Source organism: Chaetodon trifascialis, chromosome 6, assembly GCF_039877785.1.
Source record: "Chaetodon trifascialis isolate fChaTrf1 chromosome 6, fChaTrf1.hap1, whole genome shotgun sequence".
NCBI lineage: Eukaryota > Metazoa > Chordata > Actinopteri > Chaetodontiformes > Chaetodontidae > Chaetodon > Chaetodon trifascialis.
Genome location: NC_092061.1, coordinates 20,079,574 through 20,102,258, shown reverse-complemented (window position 1 = coordinate 20,102,258; position 22,685 = coordinate 20,079,574). Strand labels below are relative to the sequence as shown.

The window sequence follows — 22,685 nt, the reverse complement described above, 5'->3', positions numbered from 1 at the left end:
AGCCATATAAAATAGTTTAAAAAAAAAAAACTTAAAAAAAAAAAAAAAACCTAATTCCCTCATCAATGTCATCCAAATGTCCTGTTTTGGTCAACCAACATGTGAAAAACCCAAAGATGTTCAATTAATGTTCAATTAACTATAACAGCAGCCGGCCAGCAGAAACAAACAGCAAATACTGACATTTCAGAGGCTGGAACCACTTATTTTTAACCATTTTTATCTTAAATCGGTTACCAAATTAACAGCCAGTTAATCTTACGCTGATCGACTAATGGATTCACTGACATATTGTTCTGGCTCTGAAGGTTTGTCTTCACTGGAACTAGGGTTTTATCCCAAACCTGAGCCCCAGTTCATGTGGTAACTTGGGAAACTGGTTAGAAATCCTTTTTTATTTTTTTTTATTTTTTTTATTTTTTTATTCTATTTGCTAGAGTCAGAATATTTCTCATCCAGATGGTTAGAAGAGTCTTTGAGGATCCAGGAAAGACCTTCAGAACAGCAGAGTTATTACAGTATGAGATCCTCTGGGGCTTCCAAAGATCTCTAAGGATTTCTTTTTCAGAAAAATGGATGCTTATCTAAGGGAGCCAAAAATAACAGTAATATTTGAGAGAAATATACTGGGGCTAATTATGTGTGATGAATATGGATAAGGTCATAGACCAGCAGGTGGAGCGTGCATATTTATATGATTCAGCTTACAGTATTCTCTACAGACAACGCAGTAAAAGAATAGAAACTAATAAAAATAGTCACATTGGATGTGTGAAGACCAGCGATCTGCACTCTGAGTTCAAGGAATAAAAAAAAATATTCAATGATATGCTAATGAAGGGCACAGATGGTAAACTATGTGGAGAAATGCTGCCGTGGACGCTGAATGTCACTGCGTCCGATCTGGGTAAAGCCTGAAACATCAAACTCTGGACCTCACGTCGCTTCATTCGGAATTTCCAGCTGCACACTGAGGTTGCAGATGTGAAAAGTGTGCCCCTTCCAATCCGAACGCCACCGTGTAGCCCTTCACCGTTTCTCAACGGTCGGCCCATATTTGGTCTGATCGAGTCTGATCATTTTTCTTGTTTAACACGTATAAAAAAATATAACATCAACACACAAACAACAAAGTCCAGCTGGAATTAGGTTGATGTTGACTCTTGATTAAAAGTTTAAAAGTTGAAAGTTCCGGTTCAGGTCCGATTTGTTTTGGTATGGAAAGAAAGAAGAGAATTGAGGGGTTGGGTGGGGGCGGGGGGGAGTTACAGTCTGACAGATAAAGACTCAAGGGTGTCAATAATACAGCTGCTGTTACCTGATTGTGCTTTCCCACCACCTGAGGAGGTGTTGTGGGCGTAGAGGATGAGTGATATAAATACTCTGTATCTACTAAATCTCAACAGTTGAGGCTCAATGACATCCAAAGGAGGAACAAATAAGAGCAGGAGCCAAAATGGCTGATCAGTAGTCATAGAGAACAGTTTGAGTGATTGGGTGAGTATTGCACTTCAGTTCATGTTCGGCGATTGAGCTGCACGTCTTTAATCTGTCTCTGGAGGCTGAACATTTCTTCAGCTGATATTTCTAGACTATTAGAGGGAGCAGCTGTAAGGAAAAAGTCAACAAAACATGAAAAAGAAGGCTGCCATCCCCTCTTCCTGTGCATCTGGGAACTGCGAACGAACGGCTTCTCGCATATTTTTGAGAATGGTGTGCGTACCTGCCGCACAGCAGCCAAACTCCCCAATCACCGGGGTCCTGAAAAGTGACGGAAGATAAAGCGAAAAATGAAAGAATTTCTCCTCTTGGGGTCACTTCACTCCAGCACAAACCAGCTGACATCTCAGTTTCACTTGGCACTGGTCAGAGCTGGGTGTTGGTCCGCAGGAGACCGGCGCTAGCCCAGCTGTATCTGTCCAGAGTAGGTGGTGAGGAGGAGCATGATGGCGAAGCCCGTCAGCAGGCCGGCGTTCTGGATTGCAAAGGTGAGGAGGAAGCTGCTGCCGCCCGCGTCCTCTTGCTCACGACTTACCTCGTTCATCTCTGGAAACTGAGAGACATTGAACAGAGAGAGAAAGATCACAGGTCAACCAGCTGTTCATGATGTAACATCATCATCATCACCATATATTCCCGTCCTTTAGGTGGTAACTCTGCAGTAGCTGGTAAAGAAAAGAAAACCTCTTTAACTTCTCTTCCAGTGTGTGGAATTTAAGTGCTTGTAACAAGTACTCAAAGGAGTCTGCATCCTTATGAGAGCCCTGACAAGAACACATCCAACCTTACAACTCCAGCATGTGTGTCCACCTCATCCCCTTTCCTCCAAACACTGACCATGTCTGCCAGAGCGATGTAGAGGAACATTCCCCCTGCCAGGGCAAAGATCCAGTTTGGGGAGAAGCTATTGCCGGCCAGGATGCCAAAGCCCATGCCCAGGTAACAGCAACAGGCTGACAGGAAGTTAAAGAACAGAGCCTGCTGTATGCTCATGCCGGCGTTCAGCAGGATCACAAAGTCTCCTGGTGACAGAAAGAGAGGGAGAACAACACAATGAGAGGACTGGATCAAAAAGCTGTCCGAAAACAACAGAAACAGAAGAAGACCAGTTTCTCTCACTAATCCCAGGCCAACTCACCCAGCTCGTGGGGGAATTCCTCACACAGGATGGCCACGGATGTGCTGATTCCCTGGAAGACGGAGGCGGTGAAGGAGGCGCCGATGGCCAAGCCGTCGATGAAGTTGTGCAGGCCATCGCTCAATGTGATCATCCAGGCCAGCGTGCCGATGTCAGAGTAAGATGTTCCCTTCAGCCAATAGCAGCCACCGCCACTGGTGGCAGACCGCCCGCCACTGTCTGGGCTCTGGGAGTCCTGAGAGGAATGGAGTGAGGGGCACAATGTTACAGATAAACAACATGCAAATATCACATCATGAACAGGACATGTTTATGAAGTCTGCTGATAATCAGGCGACAAACACTAACTTTGAAGTACTTTATGATCATTGGTTCTCAACATTCATCCCTCTTGGTATTATTTTATTGCAGTGAAATAGTTCATGTCATTTCCTTTCATCTATCAGGAAAATAAAGATGCTGAGAATCCAGTCCAATTATGAAAAACTAACAATCACAAAACAATGATCACAACAAAAATCAAGGTTTTTGTCTCCCACTCTTACCTGTGGTGTCTGTGCAGGGCTGAGCATGAGCTCGCCCTCCCCTGCGTCCACCTTGCCCAGAGCCAGGCTGCTGGCTTCTCCGTTCTGCTGCAGCTTCTCCTTCTCCCCCTCCTCCACATCCCCATCAGGTGTGGAGTAACGATCTGCACCGGGGTAATGACTGTGACCGTGGCTCTGAGAGACGGCGAGAAAGCACATATGGTGATCAATAACAGATTTTGATGAACGAAATCACCTTGAACTCCCATCTGAGCATCCTGTGCTGCCGTTTCCTCTTGGGAATGTTTTTCTTGCCTCTGTGAGGACTACACGGCCGCTTAAAAAGCCACACAGATATGATGTAATGCAAAATGACTAATCCTCACAACACGCTGCCAAAGCAGAAGAATATGTGAGCACATTAAACCAATCACTCTCTCATTAAGTGATTCAATTAGAACTGCAGAGCCCAGATGAAAGGATGTGTCTGGACACAAACACTCCTGCAATCAGAACAAATTCAGTGTTTCGCTCAAGGACACCAGAGCATTACTGTGAGCAAAATTACACTCCTCTGCCAACACTTTAAAAACGAAGGACAGCGACAGATTTTGATGCTATTAATGTTTTTTTTGATTGCCTCTTTATCTACAGTGAAATGGAAAACCTGACAGCATCATCGCAGGCGCCAATTTGGGTCAAAGTGCATGTGTAATTGGATCAACAGCTCGATGTGTTAGTAGTTAATGAGGTTGGCTGGACCATATGGCTCAAAGCACAATAACCACAAGGTGGAGTAACTATCCCTCAGTCACTCCCTCACTTGTCCTGGTGCTTTTTAAGAATGAAATCGGCAGCACTGGGAAGCTGTATGTCAGAGGACTTAAAGGTGTGAATTTCAGATGTGGAAAACACTTAAAATAACTGCCACGTGCATGACTGCAGTACTGCACTTCAGCAAATATGGAGGGAAGGCACAACTGCCAAGTGGCTAATAGCCAAACACAAGCCACAGCTGAAGAGCTGACAGTCAACAGGAACACATGGCCACCAACCAGATCACATCACAGTCATGAATACTCAGCCTACGGGAAGGAATCTGAATGAGAGAAAAATGTAATCTCAGCAGTGAAAGAAAGCTAGGAATGAGAAAAAAAAAAAAAAGCGTCTTTTACAGGTGCATGGAGCATGTCACCAAATTTTGGACAATTTATTAAGATCTCTATGGCCTACTGATGTTAAATGATCAGGTGGATTACAGTTATGATCACATGTAATAATTATTTCCAGTTATTCATAAATCCTTTGATTTTCTTTAAATTAATAAATTGTGTAAAATGTCATAAACTGCCCACAAGTCTTAACATATATTTATTTGTCCAATGAGTAGTTGAAAACACAAAAATATTCAAGCAACAACACAATGATATCTGAGAAGCTGGAACCACGTGTTCAGCATTTTTACCTGATAAAAGATTTGAACAACTGATCCAATAAAAGTGTCACAGTAATTCGTTACTCGTCTGCTTGAGCATGAATGTGTGTCCACAGCTCGTTTCTTCACTGAAAAAGAAACGGCTGAAGGGAAAAGAGGGCACGCTGGCCCGGAGCAGATTAAAACTTTGTGATATTAATCCGTTTGTGATGACGCAGGACATGGGTGTCGTGCCAACAACTCAGCTGACGAATGATCCTTCAAAGCCAAGTATTTCCAGTGTGCCAAACCAGACTTTTCACTTGATTTTGTCCAACGCCTTTTCAGTGTAAAACGTAAACAGCTAAAACAAAAGGTGACAGTGAATTCCACGTAAGGATACGTGTCACATTTTTCAGTCCACTTTTCTATAGTGGGAGGCTAGTTTTGTACAGGGGAGTGTATCTTTGTGTACACTTCTGATGGAAGTGCTGTGAACTTCACCACTATCTCTGGCCTGATCCTCCAGTGCAACTGGTTAAACCTGCCTGATGTTGAACAATGAAGCGGGAGCAATTAAATGGTACGTCTGAGCAAATAATTGGATTGCGGTTTGGTGTGTAAACTCAAAGAAATATTGGAGGATTTTATTAAAAATGAAGTACTGATATTTTAGCGAATCTGTCAGGAGTTTTGCCTGATAGAATGCAAAACATCAGAAAAGTTAGATCTTATCTTAGAAACCATCCATTGCAATAAACACCAATTTGTTTATTTTCCATCTGTTTCTTTTGCACACACACCACATTCGTGACATATCCTGAATTTCTCCGCTCAGCACAGTGTTTGTTCAAGATCAATAAAACAATACGAGGTCAATTTCACATCACTCTTGCGACCGACTCACCCCGTGTTTTTGCTTGAGAAGAACTTTGAGGACCTTTTCAGTGAAGAAGAAGAGGTAAAAGCCTCCGAACACCACCGCAGACTTGGACACGTAGAAATCCACCATGGGGTCAAAACCAAAGGCCTTCCATGCAAGAAAAGAGATGGTGTTAGCTTGTGACGATGAAATATTTAAGGTAGCTCTAATTACATCATTACTGCCTGCAATCCCTCACTGTGCATATTTTTGAAATGAGGTTTGGTCTGACATGTAACGATGATGATCTAGCAGGGTTTGCGCACGAACAATTAGTGGTTGCTAAATTGCTTGTTTTGAACTCTCAGTGGGTCTGGGCTGTGCAGTCAGCGGTCTGAGGACAAGAGTGAAAAAACTTTTCCCCCATTTCTAATCTCTGTCAGTCAGCTGCTTTAATCTCCATGAAGAACTTCACCCTGCTAAATGTCTTTGAACGGTCTTACTCTTTATATGAGCGACAACAATCAACTGGAGCGGACATCCTTTTATGACACTGCAAAGACATTTCACAGCGACCTCTAATCTGAGAGACAGGCTGAATTATGTATTTAATTGTCTCCCATTTAGCCGACGCAAACTGATCATAACTCAACCCGCCTCAGCTCCGAGGTATAAAAATCTGTTTCTCTGAATATTCATCCCAGGTGAACTGATGCAATGAATTACACGACAGCAGCAAACCTTGCCATGATGGGAGCATGCACTGTCTAGACAGCTTTTAAAACCATCATGGAACACTAAGCTTCCTTCAGTAATCTGACATAATAAACTCGAACTGATTAATGAGGAATGTTACTTCTGTAGAAACTGCACTACAGCCATATTTACTTTGAATCTGGTTTGTAACAGTTCAGGGCACGTGAGCTGAATGCTAACACAGGTTAGGTTTTACAGTGACCAGAATGCTGTCTTGACCTGGTTTCTTCCAATAACCTGCTTTCTTATGTGCATGTTAATGCAGTTAGTGTTCTCAGTTTTCTTCACTGGTATCCTGCGGGTTTTGTGAAAGCACACCTACACCTAAAAAACTGCTCACAAAGATCAAAAGTGATGATCAGTTCAGAAAGTATTCAAATATTTATTGTAGCTGATGAATAAAACATTTGTGCTCGAGCTATTGCTGGGAATTGACAGTCTTTCCAGAAATAAACTTTATTCTTTTAGCAGAACTAAATTGTGTTACTTTGATTTGTCAGGTATTTAGTTAAACCATTCTCAGCTAGTGATTTTATTTATTAACATTTTTCCAGTTGAATTTTGTGAATATTTTCTGTGTATATATATATATGCACTCATCCTCGCCTTGGTGATTATAAGTAAACCACCGCTACCGATGAGTCAGCTTAGAGTTGTTTTTGTGAAGGGCAGCTTTACCACAGACACATATTTCCACAATAAATGTTATGCATTATGAATTTGCTCTGTAAAAGCTGCTTTCAATCACTCTGATTACTCTGCATTGTCCAAAATTTTCACCCCTTTTTAAACAAACAATGTTTGCAATTATGCTGGAAACTTTTCTCGTTGCTGAATTCAATTTATGCTGATGGCTGCTGTGCAAGACGACAATAACTCGTCCTCCTCACCGTGATGTTATTATAAGAAATGACTGGCATACAATGACAGAGATATAGGAATAGGGGACAAGACAGTCAAATATTGTGAGGGATATTTGATGTAAAATCAATAATCCTGAAACTACATCGTAACCCTGCGCTGAGGCTCTGTGAAGGAGCTGCAGCTCAATGAGCCACAGCAGCATCGACACTACCTCTGGGATGAGCTGAAACAGGGCGTTGGAGTAGAGCGTGCCAATGGCCAGGGCTATGAAGTAGAGCAGCAGTCGTTTGTAAAAGGTTTTCTTCATGAAGGGCACCACGCTGGCCCCGACCAGCGAGCACAGAGAGATCAGTGTGACACACAGGATTCCATAACCCCATACTGATCAACGGAGAGGAGGCAGAGGAAGGAGGGGAAGGTGAAAATAAAGAGAGGTCGTTAGCTGAGAACAGATTTTATCAGATTAATCACCAGGGTAAGGAAACAAATAATTAAACACCAATCAGTCAACTCCCTGAAAAGAAAGGAAGAATTGAATGAGATCAGTCTTTCCATATGCAACAGGCTCATTTGTTAATTGAAGACAGATCAACAGAAGTGACACCACCATTCATCTGCATTTGAAGACAGTAATGTGTTGTCCTTTCAAGCAGTCTTCGAACCCCATGCATTTCTTTCGACAGAGGGCTGGAGGTGATTAAGGGAAAATTACTGTTTAGTGAAACCTTGTGCACAGACACAGACACAGACACAGACACACATACTTTGTCCTAGTCCACCCAGGTGTATCTGTTCCACTGTCCTCGTCTCAGGGTACACACAAGCTATCACTGCAGACAGAAAAGGGCGCAAATGGACTTTAAATAGCCCAACAGCAGCAGAAGGAGCACTGCTAACAAGGGGTCACATTCCATTTTGGAGGACGCTTTAAGGGCGCTGTGCTCCATTTCTTCAGGATTGTCTAGCACAAAGTGAAATTTATGATTACCAAAGCCGAAAAACAGAGTGAGTGAAACACGTCTGTTTCGCTGTGCTACATGTTGCAGAGGCAGAGGAGAGAGCTGAACCATCTCTCCAGGAAAAACCTCATAGCTGACCTAGATCTCAACGCAAGGGAAGGTGACAGACACAGACACACAGTGCACACAAATATAAATAGAAGATCAATGATGCAGTGACGGTGAAGAAAAACCAAAGAGTCTTCCACAGTTCTCATTAGAGCCCGATAAAACCAGCAGGAGAAAACAAAGGCAGGAAGGAGAGGAAACGGATCCGACCACAGGACGGACAAAGGAGTGCTTGGCCAAAGGTGCACTAGTTTAGCAAACAGCCATGTGGCACTACAGTGAAACTAAAGAGCCTTTGGTGTTTGTGTTCTTGAAAAGCCAAAAAAAAAGGTTATGGGGATGTGCAAAGATATTTAGATAAAAGGTATAGACGGGAAGATGTGCGGATGGATGGCAAACCTCTGGCAGGAGCTGCAGGATGGCAGTGGAGTACAGTGTGCCAATGGCAAGAGCGATGAAGAAGGTGAGCACATACTTCACATAGCGTGTCTTCATGAGAGGCATGATGAAGACTCCGGTGAGTGAGAAGGCACTGATCACTGTTACACTCAGGAAAGAAAAGCCCCACACTGGTGGTTTGAGTGAGAGGAAGGTTGGATGGAAGAGGAAAGCACAACATTGAAACAAACTACCATGCATAATGTACATGTCTGTGGTAATGCAGCTTGAGCTACACACAATCAGACAGACAAACAGACAGAAAATAATTTATGCATTTTTTTCCTTTAATTTCCACTTCCCTGTTGCGGTTCAAATGAAATTTTTCGGGAAGGGAACCTCACTTTGTGGCTGAACTGCTCACATGAAACATCTATTCTTTCTGAATGGAACTCCCAAAGAAAAAAAAGTCTGTCTCAAAATTGGAAATTGGCCCAGTTAACTGGCATCTCTTTTCTCTTTTTGGTAAAACCAAAGCAGACTGGAAGGCCACTGGAAAACGGCTGTGGGGAAAGGCTGATAATGCGCAGTAATTCTGGTCAAAGCAAATCTTAAGACAGTGAGGCGAGGCATCAAAGGCAGTAGTAAAAGACTTAAGAGAGGATGCTTCTATCAGCATCATCGACGTTAAGACAGCTAAAAAGATTGTTTGTGAAGATTCTCTGGCATCCAGGTCATGGTTATCCAAGGAGGGTTGAATCTAGGGCAAAATGTTCTGCTTACAAAACTTCAACTTGTTTTGAAAGCGCATCTGATTGAATGTCTGAAAAAAGCTGCAAAGGTAGCACATATAGATATTGAGAAAAGATCAGAATATTTAAGTCAGTGAGATGTGCAGGAGAGGTGAATTCCCATGGCATCTGCTTCCCTGCTGCTGGCACACCTCCAGAGTCCAGGCAAAGAAAAATATCTCTCAAGCCAAAATAAGCTGCCTACAGAGGCCAGTGTGAGGCGAGCTGAGGCCATGTGAGTGGATGATAAAGGAAAACAAATTTGAGGGAGAGGTAGAGCCAGAGCTTTAGGCGACTAAACCATTCCTCCTCCTCCAGCCAAGGAGGAGTTAAACTGGGTTAAAAGTTGAGTTCACAAGGCTACAGCATGGTGTGATTAGTTTAGAAAGAATATGAAGACATACTCAGCACATTCATACTGAAAGCTGTGGTTTTTCTGCAATGAAGTACTGAGAACATTCCTGAAGCTTTACTAGAGAAGGACACCGGTTATGTTGTAGCCTCGAGGGAACGACATCACATAAGTTGACCAAATTCTCCAAGTCTGTTGTTAGCTGACTCAGCTTCCATTCAACAAGAAGCTTTTTAATCAACAGCCTACGCTGCACTCCTTACTTCTGAGAACTTCAGATTGGATGCAGATGCAAAAATGGCTTCCAGGGCCGTCAAGGACATCCTAGTGGGTGTGTACAGTCTGCAGTCTGTATGGCATTACAGTGGATCAGCAGCCAAGGAAGGAAGAGCAGTTTGTTGCTGGTGTGCTTTCCTGCCTGACAGTCTTTACCTGGATGGGATTTCTGCTGCACACCAGATATGGCGGATGCGGGGGCTTTTAAGCCAAACTGAGAAATGCAATCCGAGCCTTGGCTAACTGTGCACGCTTATTTTGGCTTTCATCTGCTTCGGGGACATCATGATATCACTATCACTAGGCAACAAAACACACATTCTGGAGCTCAGATCTGATGAAGAAATGTGATTTCGAGCTGCATGAGGTTTTCATCAGTAAAACCAAAAAAAAAGAGAAAGTGAGAATTCAGGGAAAACCCTGTAATGGAGTTAGAAATTGCCAGATATGATGATATATTCACTCTAGAAGGAACAAAATAATTAAACTGCACAATGGACAGACAAAGAAGCTGGGAAAAGAAAGTGAAACAGCCAACAGCAAAGACAATACAAAACACTATCACAAGTTTTAAAAAGTCTATCAAAACATACTCAACACTCGATATTAATCAAACATACAATATAGGTGCAGCTGAAGGATAAGGCTAGTGATATTCTACATTGTTATTGCCAACAAATGCCATGAAAATTGTTGCTGTGTTTTTTCTTCTTTCTGTTCAGCAGTAACTAAATAACCACTATTAAGCTCGTAGGAGCCGGACACTGAGATACAGAAGAACAAAGCTCATTACATCAGGAAGGAAGCACATGACAGATCTGGAATCTGAAGGGTTTTCCTTCTGATGCACAGAGGAATAAACCCATATCAAGGTTTGGCTACTCAAACAACACCTGTCAGCATCACCAGACTTATCCTTTGAATTTACAATCAAATGTAGCCTAATATTTGTCACAAGAAATGTTTTCACCGATAACGACTCAGCGTTCACCTTCAGCGTATGAAGGCCTGGGGGAGGCGTCACCGCTCAGCTCCTCCTTTTTTTGCACCCTGCAGGTGCCAGCATCCAACTGCTGTAGCATGGTGGGACAAAGCTCCTGTAGGCCCCGCCCATCGAGACGGGACTGCTCGCTGATGCTGTAAATCGCCAGCGTGTCTGCAGGCAAGCACTGGAAAAGAAACATACCAGTCAGTCAGTCGGCCAAAAGAGGTTAGCATTTTGTTTCATCTCGAAACAACTGAATTTACCAGGATGTACACAGTCGTGGCTAAAAGTTTTGAGAATGACAACACAAAGTTTGCTGTTTCATTGGTTATAGATCTTTTTGTCAGATGTTACTATGGTATACTGAAGTATAATTACAAGCATTTCACAAGTGTCAAAGGCTTTTATTGACTTTACATTAAGTTTATGCAAAGAGCCAATATTTGTCGACCCTTCTTTTTCGAGACCTTTGCAATTCGCCCTGGCGTGCTGTCATTTAACTTCTGGGCCCGGAATGACAGCAGCCCATTATTGCATAATCAATGCTTGGAGTTTGTCAGAATTTGTGGGTTTTTGTTTGTCCACCGGCCACTTGAGGATTGACCACTCAATGTTTTGTGCCCCGAGCCACTTAGTTATCACTTTTGCCTTATGGCAAGGTGCTCCATCATGTTGGAAAAGGCATTGTTCGTCCCCGAACTGTTCTTGGATGGTTGGGAGAAGTTGCTCTCGGAGGATGTTCTGGTACCATTCTATATTCATGACTGTGTTCTTAGGCAAAATTGTAAGTGAGCCCACTCCCTTGGCTGAGAAGCAACCCCACACATGAATGGTCTCAGGATGCTTTACTGTTGGCATGACACAGGACTGGTGGTAGCGTTCACCTTTTCTTCTCCGGACAAGCTTTTTCCAGATGCCCCAAATAACCGGAAAGGGGATTCATCAGTGAAAATGACTTTACCCCTGAGGCCTGAAAGCCACTGAAAGGCTGTTTGGAGACATACAGTAATGTCAGCTTATGGTATCTATCTATCTGAGGTATCAAACTTCAAAAGTCACATTGAAAAGTCAACAGACTGTGTCCGTGGTAAATATTTCATTTCTATATTGGGACACAAAAGCCAGTTGGAATTTAATCCGTGAGGACGGAAAGTGGTGCTGAATCAAGCACAAGCGGGGCTGCTGACAGTGACTCACCACATAATTAAAAGGCATGAATCACTTTGAGTCCATCACAACAGCAGAAAATACGTTCAATATTCCATTCAGTGTTTGTAGAGACTGTAACACGTCAGCTTACACGTCGCTGAACAGAGGTATGTGCTTCGGTAAGTGGGGACAGCAGTGACAGTTATCAGCCAAGGATCGCAGAGTAAGGACAACAACACTCAACGCTGCTCGCCAACCATCCAACATCTGAAATATGTGCTTTCACCTCCTTGTTCTATTCAATTCCTCAGACGTGTTTTTAACTTTGCCACCATCACTCTGGGTAAATCTATTCAAAAGCAGATCAGCGAGGGAGTCAATCATCCACGATGCTGAGCATGGGAAATATGCGACATATTTCAGCTATGTGGCACCTGCTTCTTCCAGACTGGACTGAACTTGGATTTTCCCTTCTGAATGTTACAGAGGCTCTGAGGCTCCACTGGAGGTACGCTGCCACTGGCCAGATTGCTCAGCCACACCTAGATGAGAGTCTGCCTTCACCTGTAAAGAAACAGGCTTGGCACGCGTGTTTGCTTTCTTCGGTTTATTACGAACACTGGCAGCAGCTGGCACAAAGGGCATTTTACAAGTTGATTTTGATCCACCCAAGTATAAGACATATTGACAAACAGACAGACCTGTGACCCAAGAGCAGCAGAACAGGATTCAACTCAGACCTGCTTAGACTAAATATAATCTAGACTGGCCTCCGAAGAGTTAGTAGTAATGAAGGCTTCTGACTCATGATGAGAGCACCTCGGCAGCTGCTGAAGGTCAGCAGGTGTAAAAGAAGGCAAAGGAGCCCAAAGATTCAAGTCTGGGTTAATTCTTTGATCAGGCACGCAAGTCAGTTCATAAATACAAAAAAGCAACACAGAAATACAAAAAAAAAGTCTAGACAGTGGTAAAAGAAAATAACACCTCCGTCTGTGTGTTCCCTGAATGCAGCACACACAGAGGTTGGTGATGTCACGCCAATAAATCATGCTGACTGTCAAGAAAACAAAAGCAGATGAGGAGTGCTACACTTTCCAAGAGAAACGGACCAACAAATTTCCTGTTGCCTGCTATGACCTCTGAATACGACTGTGAAAACTCTTACAGACGTTTGGCCACAGGTTTGAGGACAGAAAACGTAAACTAAAGGAACCGGACATCGTTGCTATGCAGTTTAATGTGGAGCCAGCTGATGCGCCTGATAACCGACAACATGAGTTCACTGAGCCGCAAAGCAACAGCCAACTACTATGAGCAGTTCTTTTCAAAGGTGTGTTAAACAGACTCGGTTCTGCTCAACGCTGATGGACCCAAATGTGGAAAACCAGCTGCAAGTAGCTTCATCATTATCATCATCATCTGACAACAGATGCCTTTCTAAAGAAATTTGGTTCTAGTCAACAGTCAGCAGTGTGTTGACTGTGGCCCTTGACAGGAAAAAGGCTCCCACCCCTGCATTAATCCAACATCACTTCAAAGTGTTGACACGATGAGAGAATGTGTTTGTTCTCACCTTGGAACTGTTGGATTTAGGAGGTGTGGTTGTAGGTGTCTCCACCACATTGTTGCCATTACCATCACCATCACCTTCACCTTCACCCTGACCTTGGCTGAGGAGGGCCAGCAGGGCACGCAGCTGGGGCACTGTGATGGTGCTGTTGTCTCCATGGCGGGCCAGCAGGTCCTGGAGCACCTGGGCAGGGGACTGAGTCTCACTTTCCCCCTGACCTGTCACTCGACTCAATGGGCAGAGAAGGACAGCCAGGGCCAGAACAAACACCAGCTGGGACTGGAGGAGGGTGATGGTCATAGTGGCATGGCCATGAGGGGACCAGATAAGCATGGCTTCTTCGCTTGCTGGAGGGCGTTGATCTGCAAGAACAAACAAATAAAAAAAACACTTAAAACAAACTTTCAAATCTTTGACAAAAAACACTGCCCTCTTTTACTGGCTCCAAATGTGTGCCATGGACAGTGACAACAGCTCTGAATACTCTGTGACTGACACATTAACTGTGGGTCAGCACTCAGAAAGAGGATGACACCTAAAGCTAGTGGGAACTTCATTTCTTTTGCATGGTGCAGCTGTCAGTATGTGAAGAGCCAATTGTTTTGCAGGTAAGAGGCCGATCCTAATGGCAAATGAAGCACGAAGCACCAAACACCAAACAATGTTGCCCCAAGGGCCCACTGTTGGCACAAAGCACACAGAGAGAACGGGAAAACAGTGGGGTAAACACAGCCACCAATTACAGACAATTACAGCACACACATGCACCAGACAGCACCCACGCTATCAATGACACAAGAGTAACAAACCAGTATAACAATACAGTAGCACTGTGTAACACAAGCCAGGCATGCACTGAGTTTCCTTAAAGTGATATCAGCCTGTGTTATGATTTGCAACCTGTTTGCAGCCAAATGATTTTTTTCCTTTTTTGGCTGAGTTTTACACAAGAATTACAAACATTTGAATTTTTAAAATCAATCCCACAACATGAGAAATACATGGCCCCATACACACACACACACACACACACACACACACACACACACACACACACACACACACACACACACACACACACACACACACACACACACACACACCCACACCCACACCCCCCCCCCACACACACACACACACACACACACACACACACACACACACACACACACACACACACACACACACACACACACACACCCACACCCACAGCCACACCCACACCCACACACACACTGCAATGTTTGCATGCCGCTGCTCCAACACAGAGAGCACTTATTCATTTCAGTGCACCCTGCAGGTCCATATGCAACGCTGGGCTGAATAAACAGGCTCATTCATTTTTTTTTTGTGAAGAAACACTCACCTTTTCCCACAGAGCCTCTAATGATAGCTGGTGCGTAAAAGCGCCTGGGTCGGTCTGTCCGCCCTGAGGCTCCAAGCCTGCTGAGTGATGCCCACAGGTTACCTGGGAGCAGAGACGGAGTTGCGGGAATCGCGGGCGGAGAACAAGAGATGCCTGAGGAGAGCAGCGGGCTCCTCAGGAGTGCAGCGGACTGTGGAGGAGAGACAGATAAAATGAAGGTTACGACTCACCGGTGAGGAAGAGAGGAACAGGAAGGGATGAAAGAAAAGAAAAGAGGCAGTGAGGAAGAAAAAAAAACATGAAATGGCAAGTGCAATTTTCTGTATTTGCTCGACCCATCGACTTGCCTTCTTCAAATTCCAATTGAACACCCAGGCCGCAAAGCCCAGCACTGAGCCAAACCCACATCATTCCTTCTCTGAAACGCAATGAGCCTTCCTTGTGGATTCCTAGTTGGCTGTATGAAGAGAAGGCCATGTAATTAACCTGCAGAGGAAATAATGCAGCTGCAAACATACAGCTCAGCGGCAGCTGTGGAGGATGACGACAAACTGGCAGACAGTACGATCAAGTCTGTGTCACTGAAGGAAACCACTAAACGTGGAACACCACAGGCTGTGAGAGCCAACTTGCAAAAAGAGCAATCTTCCTCTCTCTGTATACACACTGCTGAGATGCCCTGGTGAAAGGCACTACATCCCAAACTGCTCAGTGGCCAACAGCGTACAGCTGTGTCCCTGCTGGGCAGCGGTGTGGAAATCTGAGACGATACGAATGCAAAGCAGAACATTAGTCAAAACGTATAACCTGCTCAGTCGCCTTTCCCCAGATAAAATACAACTCTGAAAAAGGTCAGTCCATTTGCTTTCTCTCTTTCTTCTAATTTGCATTCAGTCATCAACTTTTCCCCTTCATCTCTCTCCCAAAATCTCTGAGCTGAGGAGGCAAAGAGAAGACTCTCCTCTTCAATAAGTCACCCTCTCCCCAGTGAATTTTACCCTCTGTCCCAAATTTTGCTCCTCAACTTGCTCTAATGAGGCCTTATTCTGAAGTAGGGGGGAAACAAGGTACGGAAAAGAAGACAAAATCCTTCATGAGTATCTTAAGCTCCAGTTTTTCAATTTTCTAACCAGCACTTCTCTCTTACACAATCCCTGTAAAAGCTGCAGGAGCTCTGAACCTTGTCCCTCTTCCTGCTGGTTGCTGTTGTTAGTAAAACACAGGTCAAAGCCAGGAGTGTGTAACAGCATTGAAATGATTGACAGGAAGTTGACTAGCAACAATTTTGATACTCGATTTGTCAATTGGCTCTGTTTCATCTGATTATGAATTGAGTATCTTTTGGGTTTTGAACTGTCTCTTGGAACAAATTAGCAATCTGAAGGCCACCTTTGCCTCGAGGAAAATGTGGTGGGCATTTATCACTTTTTTTGGACTTGTTATAGGCTAAATGATAGATAGCATTATTGAATCAATGCACTGAAAATAACTGTGTAATGAAAATGATTGCTGCTGCTGCATGCCACATACATAATAGATAAAATCTTCCATTATAGTACACAATTCTGTATCATACTGTGATCGCTGCATAGAGAAATCTCTACCGTCTCAGAGCAGGTAAGGTCCTGTCACCCTACTTGAAGCCTTTCTAGTGGTGCAGCTGTGTACACTGGTGATGTACACTGGACAAAAGTCTGAGAAGTGAATAAACTAACCCCTCACAGGCAGGAAAGCAGCCAGAGGTAAAGCGATATCTCTCTCTTCCACATTTATTTTTCATTAAGAGAGGGGGGAGAGGTGCAGTGTGTGAGGAAATGTTTAGGAGTGTCTAAAGGCAGCAGCACATGCGTGAAACACAAAGATAGGCCAGCCCTGCACACACATGTGGGTTTGGGTGCAACTACGTTGCAACATATGGCTTCACACACAGATTAAAGGCACAATACATGCAAGTGTTTTATGGGAAATGTGGTCTTCAGTTTGGGAAACATAAGCACTTACAATACAACTCAACTCAACTATCATTTCATCAGTTTGTCATTGTTAAATCAATGTACCCCATGTAATCTACCACTGCTATGTGAGTGTTTGGGTCTGTAAATCAACTACTGGACAAAAGGACCCATCAAATTAACTTTGTGGGCCAAGAGATGGTAGAGAGATGGCAGCCACAGTGATCATGGTAATAATGATAGCTGTTTATTGCCATTGTTTCTTTTACTTATTCAATTATTACAGCACAACACCTTTACCCACATACATCAAAAAATTAAGGGATTCTTACCAAAAGCTTTTTTTTATGTTATGCATTTGCTAAAAAAAAAATATTTTAAACTCTAAAATAATGATACTGGTATCATCCCCAAAAATCCAATATTGGCAGTGGTCTAAATATAGCATTATAAGCAACAAGGAGGAATAGCTGTCAGCTTGCTTCCTCAGCTGTGATGATAACCAGGGACTTGGTACAGAAACTAAACATACTTATGACCTCATGCTCCTAAAGAAGTCCTTCTTTTGCTTTGGATAGCACACAGGTCCAAATAGCTGAGCTACAATCAACAGTATCAGCAGCAGCAGCTTTCTTCGCTGGCAGGCCTTCGCCTTGGACTCAGTGTGGCTCCAGTCCAATCAAAACAGTGTGCAGAAGCTGCTTTTAAATGTCAGCATGTCCGGTCAGACCGATGTCACCACACACTCACAAAATGACTACGTCTGTGCTTGTGTTAGAAACACATTTGGTGTCCAAGGCCTATTTGTAGCTGTGGAGATAAGGGGTGGAGGGGAGAGACAGGTGGTCTGCAGCAGAGATGTTTGTCCGTTGATAAGACAGTGAAGGCCTCTGCCATGATGCTGAATATGACTTTTGTAAGACAGCCAGCAGCAGAGGAGAAAGGAGGAAAGATCAGGGTGGGAAAATGTTTGGTTACAGGACTCCTGTCCCACCCACAGACATGCAGCTCTGCTCATCACTGCAAACCTTTCTCTGTTCTCTTCCAGCCACCAGTCTGCCCTGCCTCACATTCACCTGTCCTCTCACATTTTTGTCAGATTAGAAAGCACAAAGTGGCAGAAAAATTCAGACAATCATATAATAAACAAATAAAAACGAGGAAGGAAGCGGTAAAGTGCTTACATCAGCACTGTCACCTGGCAATCTAAGCACTGGGTGCGAACAGCCAGACTTTGTGTTATCAGTGCTACGGTCTCACACACTCACACTTAAACACACACACACTCATGACTCCTATACCCATGTGTAAACACAGCTCAGTCAGAAGTTTCCCTTGTTGTCATCAATTTCACCAGCTGACTAGGAATAAATAAAACCACTGATTGGTCACAACTCTGACTGGCTAAGGCTTTGCAGGCGATGCTGCCAGTTCAAACACTGACACACCACTCGGTTGTGAACGGCACGCAGAAAGAGCGACGTCTAAAAGGCACAGGAGGGTTCAAGTACTCCAAACTCCAAACACTTTTTGAAGAAATGAGTGAATAGTCACAGTGCTGAGCTCAACAATACCTTCAAAAGTTTGACTGTCTGCATGGAAAAGTGCTGCTTTCTTTGGTGTCGGTTATCAGCACACCATTGTTCTAGAAAGGAAACACCAAATCAACCAAGGCAAAGCCATGACGGATAAAAGCGCTCATGGAGACTTTTTGTTTGCATTTGCCACAACCGAATTTCCCCTTGGTGATGAAATGTAACATCATACTTTAACTTGTGGGTGCATATTCTCACAGTTTGATAGAGGTTTCTCTTTTCTGCCCATCACTGCGGGCCACAACTCATGGCTAAAAGCTTCCCCCCAAAAAGCACTCTCAAGTCACCCAACAGGGCTCTTAGCACACTCTTCTGACTAGGGATGCACCGATCCACTTTTTTCACCTCTAATACCGATACCGATATCTGAGGTTTAGTAATCAGCCGATACCGTATTGGAATTTCCCCTCGTGGGACGAATAAAGGAATATTGAATTTGAATACCGATCCGATACCGATCCAGAAGAACAGCGCTGAATTATCTAACAAATGGTATGTTTTATTGTGTGGAAAAGACTGGGATTATTCTTTTGTGCATCAGACTTGACTTATTTCTTTCCTGTTTTTTTTGTTTGTTTGCTTTTTTAAACAAACAAATATAAATGTACTGAGTTATTTATTTAATAAATATGCACCAGTACAACAATCTTAAACCCATAGCTTCTCTAGCTTGGACAAACAACATGTAAAAAAAATCTAACAAGTGTAACTGGTTCAGTTTTCGCATGTTGCTGGCGTTGTCCCTCAGAATCACGTGTACGTCACTCAACGTACGTCAAACACTTCCTTCAGGGTAGCTGTGATCGCGTCGCTGCTGTGTGACCCACGGAAGTTTGTAGCACTGAGCATTGCACTGTGTGGCACGTAACTCTCATCCAGCCAGCGTGCAGTTAAACTTAAAAGTGACACGGGACATCCTCTCTGTGATTTTTGTTGCCTGCACACTATTAGGTTTCCATCTCCTTCAAAGTTAGCTGCATCATACCGCCTCCTTTTTGTTTATTCAGTTCAATAAACTCAGCGTGCTCCCTGGTGTGAAATCTCTGTAGGTGAATGATTAAGTTGGCTGTGTTATAACTTGATGTTTTATCACTGCCCCTCGGAACATTTATTGCGCAGGTACTGCACATAGCCATCAAGTTTGTAGGCTGAGGTAGTGTGAAAAAGTTCCACATAGTCGATCCTTTCGCTAGCTTCATTTTGAAAACAATACGGTCCACATTATGTGCGCTTCAGTACTGTGTGTTGCTTGTGCATAATGGTCGTTCACAGCGCCTATAGCACAGCGTTAGACTGAATAGATCGGCCCCTATGTATCAGGTCCATTGTCACCGATACCCAATCTAGAATTTTCTTCAATATCGGGACCGATACCAATATCAGATCGGTGCATCTGGATCTGGACCCAACTTTTCCCTCCCTAGAAATATTTCCAAGCCACCCTGATTTATTTTCCAACCTGCAGCAACAAAATTAAGCAAAGGGATTCTCCCCTGGCAGGCACGTCAGAGTCCTCAGTCTTAAACATTTCATTCATGAGTCTACTGTGAGGACATACAGCACATCTCAACTGACATCATTTTTACTTTTAGTCAGGATCTGTGCTTCTCTCCCCTATCTTAAAATGAACCAGCCAGTCTTTGAATCAATTTCGAGGCATCTACAACTGGATGCAAAATGTACACACCGCTGTATATTCACGCCACGCACTGCTGCAACAATTTTTTTTAATACAAGATTTTATTCTAAATACCTTAAGTAAAGTAATTGGCATGTTGTGGCAAGTAAATATGCTGCTTGTATTCAAATACAATTTAATGCAGTCTGCTGACTCTGAACATTGCTGTTTATTCTGGCTACTTAATAATCCCATTTTGCAAATCAACAGTCAACACTTCATCTTATCAGAAACAAACAAGATGTCCCAAATGAGGACAATGTTTGGGGTGAAATAGCATAATTTCTTTCATCCGAATATTCAGCACAGCAAACCACTGACAATCCCAGCAATACAGAAATTTGGCTGGAGTGTCATGAAAAGACTTAATTAAAATTAAATGAATATTTCATTATCGATTCATCTGCCATTTTTTTTCTTGATTTAGTCATTAACCTGTGAAACATTAATATCATAAGCTCCCAGAGTCCATGCAGACATGTCTTGATTTTCCGTAAGCCCAAAAGGTATTCAGTTCATTATCAAGACAAAGAGCGAATAATCGTTTTAGCTCTGCATCACGACAACGGCGAGTCTGCTGGTGTCTGCTGATTTGCAGCACTGTCCCCTGCCCACACTAACATGTTGCCCTGCGGTTAAACAAGGCCTGTTCTCAAAGCATGTGCATGCTGGTCCAGGATCAGACACCAGCAGGAACAACTCTCCTTCGCGTTCCCCTTCAAAAAAGACAAACTCTAGCAATTCTAAGGCATAAAGCATACAGTACCTTCTGAGAATGCAGACACAAAAACAGCAAGTGCCCCTCGCTAATTCCTTGTCAAAGCAGACTGCTTTGCTCTCTCACGAATGCACATCGAACTGTCTCATCCCTGGTCACTTTATATACTGTCGAGGGCGAAGGGCAGGTTAACGATGGCTCATCAACCTTTACCCGGGCCTATAATTATTGTTTCTCCCAGTCCTCAGGCTGATATCATCAAACAAGACTGTCATTAGATGACAGAGTGATGGCTGTGGGCAGGATACTGGTTGACCGAATGCATTGTCCATAAGCTCCACTCATCTAACAAAGGACCATTTACCATTAAATTTGAGGGTTTGGACATGACTTGGTCTGGCTCAACCCCTCACTACTACCCACAGGTTAGCTTAGAGGTCAGAGATAGAGGTAGAAATCCACAGAGCACATGTATATGTACATACCAACATGGCATTGCATTATCTCCAGCAGTGACTGACTGCATTCATAGAAAACTCTTTCTATGATTACTTGTGACTTAACACCATTACCGTCTGTCTACTTTTGGCTGCATGGGAAACATTTTGAATGCAACTTTTACAATCAAGACGGTTTTGTTTCCCCCCAATTCCAGGAAGTTATTGCTGAGAGTTCACACACATTTCGCCCAATGGATTTCCACGGCTCTTCCACGACTTCCATCGCCATGCGGACAGAGGAGCACTCATCTGGTCTTTCGATGCTTTGACTGGACGACTACTCATTCCCAGCCTCGCTCACTTCCCTTCACCTTGCCTTCACACACGGGCTATTTCGGACTCTCATTCTCACAAAAACGACACAAGAACCGCCGAATGATGACGATCAGATGAACAAGTCAAGAGAGTCACAGCATTTTTACTCTAAATTGATCGAGCTACATCAGGGTAGCTTCTGTAGCGAGTCCTTGTTTCCAGTGTGGTCCCATTAGTAAGCTAACCCGCTAACGTTAAATAACGTGTGAGGGTTCATTATAAGCCGGTTTCAGTGGTTAGCTGAGGCACAGTCTGGTATATTAGCCAGCTTCTTATTAGCCTTGACAGTTAGCTTACCCGGTGATGCTGCTGGGGACAGAAAAGACGGCTTGACGTCAACTCCTCCCTACAACAGATTTCCCTCAGCACTGACAGATCCGAGGTGTCACACAGAAAATGTCACATCTGCGCGGCAGGATGTCTGCGTTTGGGTCATTCACAAGCGGGGGGGATTTTTTTTGTCTTGTCTCCTATGTCTTCCTCACCATTCAAACAGACCATAATGTTACGGCAGCAGCGCGTGGAGGATGTGGTGGGGTCATTTTTAGTCGTGACGTCAACACTTCGCCCTTTTCAAGATGGCCGTGTCTCCCTCATGAGGTCGGTCGCGGTACTGCAAGACTCCAGCTCAGAATGAAGGGATTCAAACGTATTCTTGTGTCTTGTGGAACCAGTGGTGTTCTGCAGGGATTTAAAAGGACTAATATCAACATTAGCAAGATTAACTGTTTATTTGTTTTTGTTGTGTGTTTTTGGTTTTGCATTGCATTAATGTTCTCTTTCTTTACTTCAGTAAAATGAAGTATTTTAAACATTAAACTTCTGTTGACATTATGAACCATGTTAGATGTTTTTTTTTTTTTTTTTTTTCGCACTCATGTTTGCCCGATTATTTAGATCTCTACACAGCCAGACCCAAATGAACAAATAAATGA

General features: G+C 43.5%; 1 protein-coding gene across 2 annotated transcripts; it reads right to left on the bottom strand.

Moving 5' to 3' along the window:
- Positions 1-423: 423 nt before the first annotated feature.
- slc39a14 (solute carrier family 39 member 14) lies at positions 424-22,281 on the bottom strand. 2 transcript variants are annotated; one of them, XM_070964736.1, is made up of 10 exons: positions 22,048-22,281; positions 14,993-15,182; positions 13,630-13,988; positions 10,914-11,091; positions 7,270-7,439; positions 5,484-5,606; positions 3,184-3,357; positions 2,639-2,873; positions 2,338-2,522; positions 424-2,053 (listed from the first exon to the last, which is right to left on the bottom strand). In XM_070964736.1, the coding sequence occupies exons 3-10, from the start codon at positions 13,957-13,959 to the stop codon at positions 1,901-1,903; spliced, it is 1,548 nt and encodes a 515-aa protein (XP_070820837.1). In that variant the 5' UTR covers positions 13,960-13,988; positions 14,993-15,182; positions 22,048-22,281; the 3' UTR covers positions 424-1,900. The 2 variants fall into 2 exon arrangements, with proteins under 2 accessions (XP_070820837.1, XP_070820836.1); XM_070964735.1 differs by lacking the exons at positions 7,270-7,439; positions 22,048-22,281 and adding an exon at positions 8,525-8,694 and having other exon boundaries at positions 14,993-15,116.
- Between the last annotated feature and the right edge of the window lie 404 nt (positions 22,282-22,685).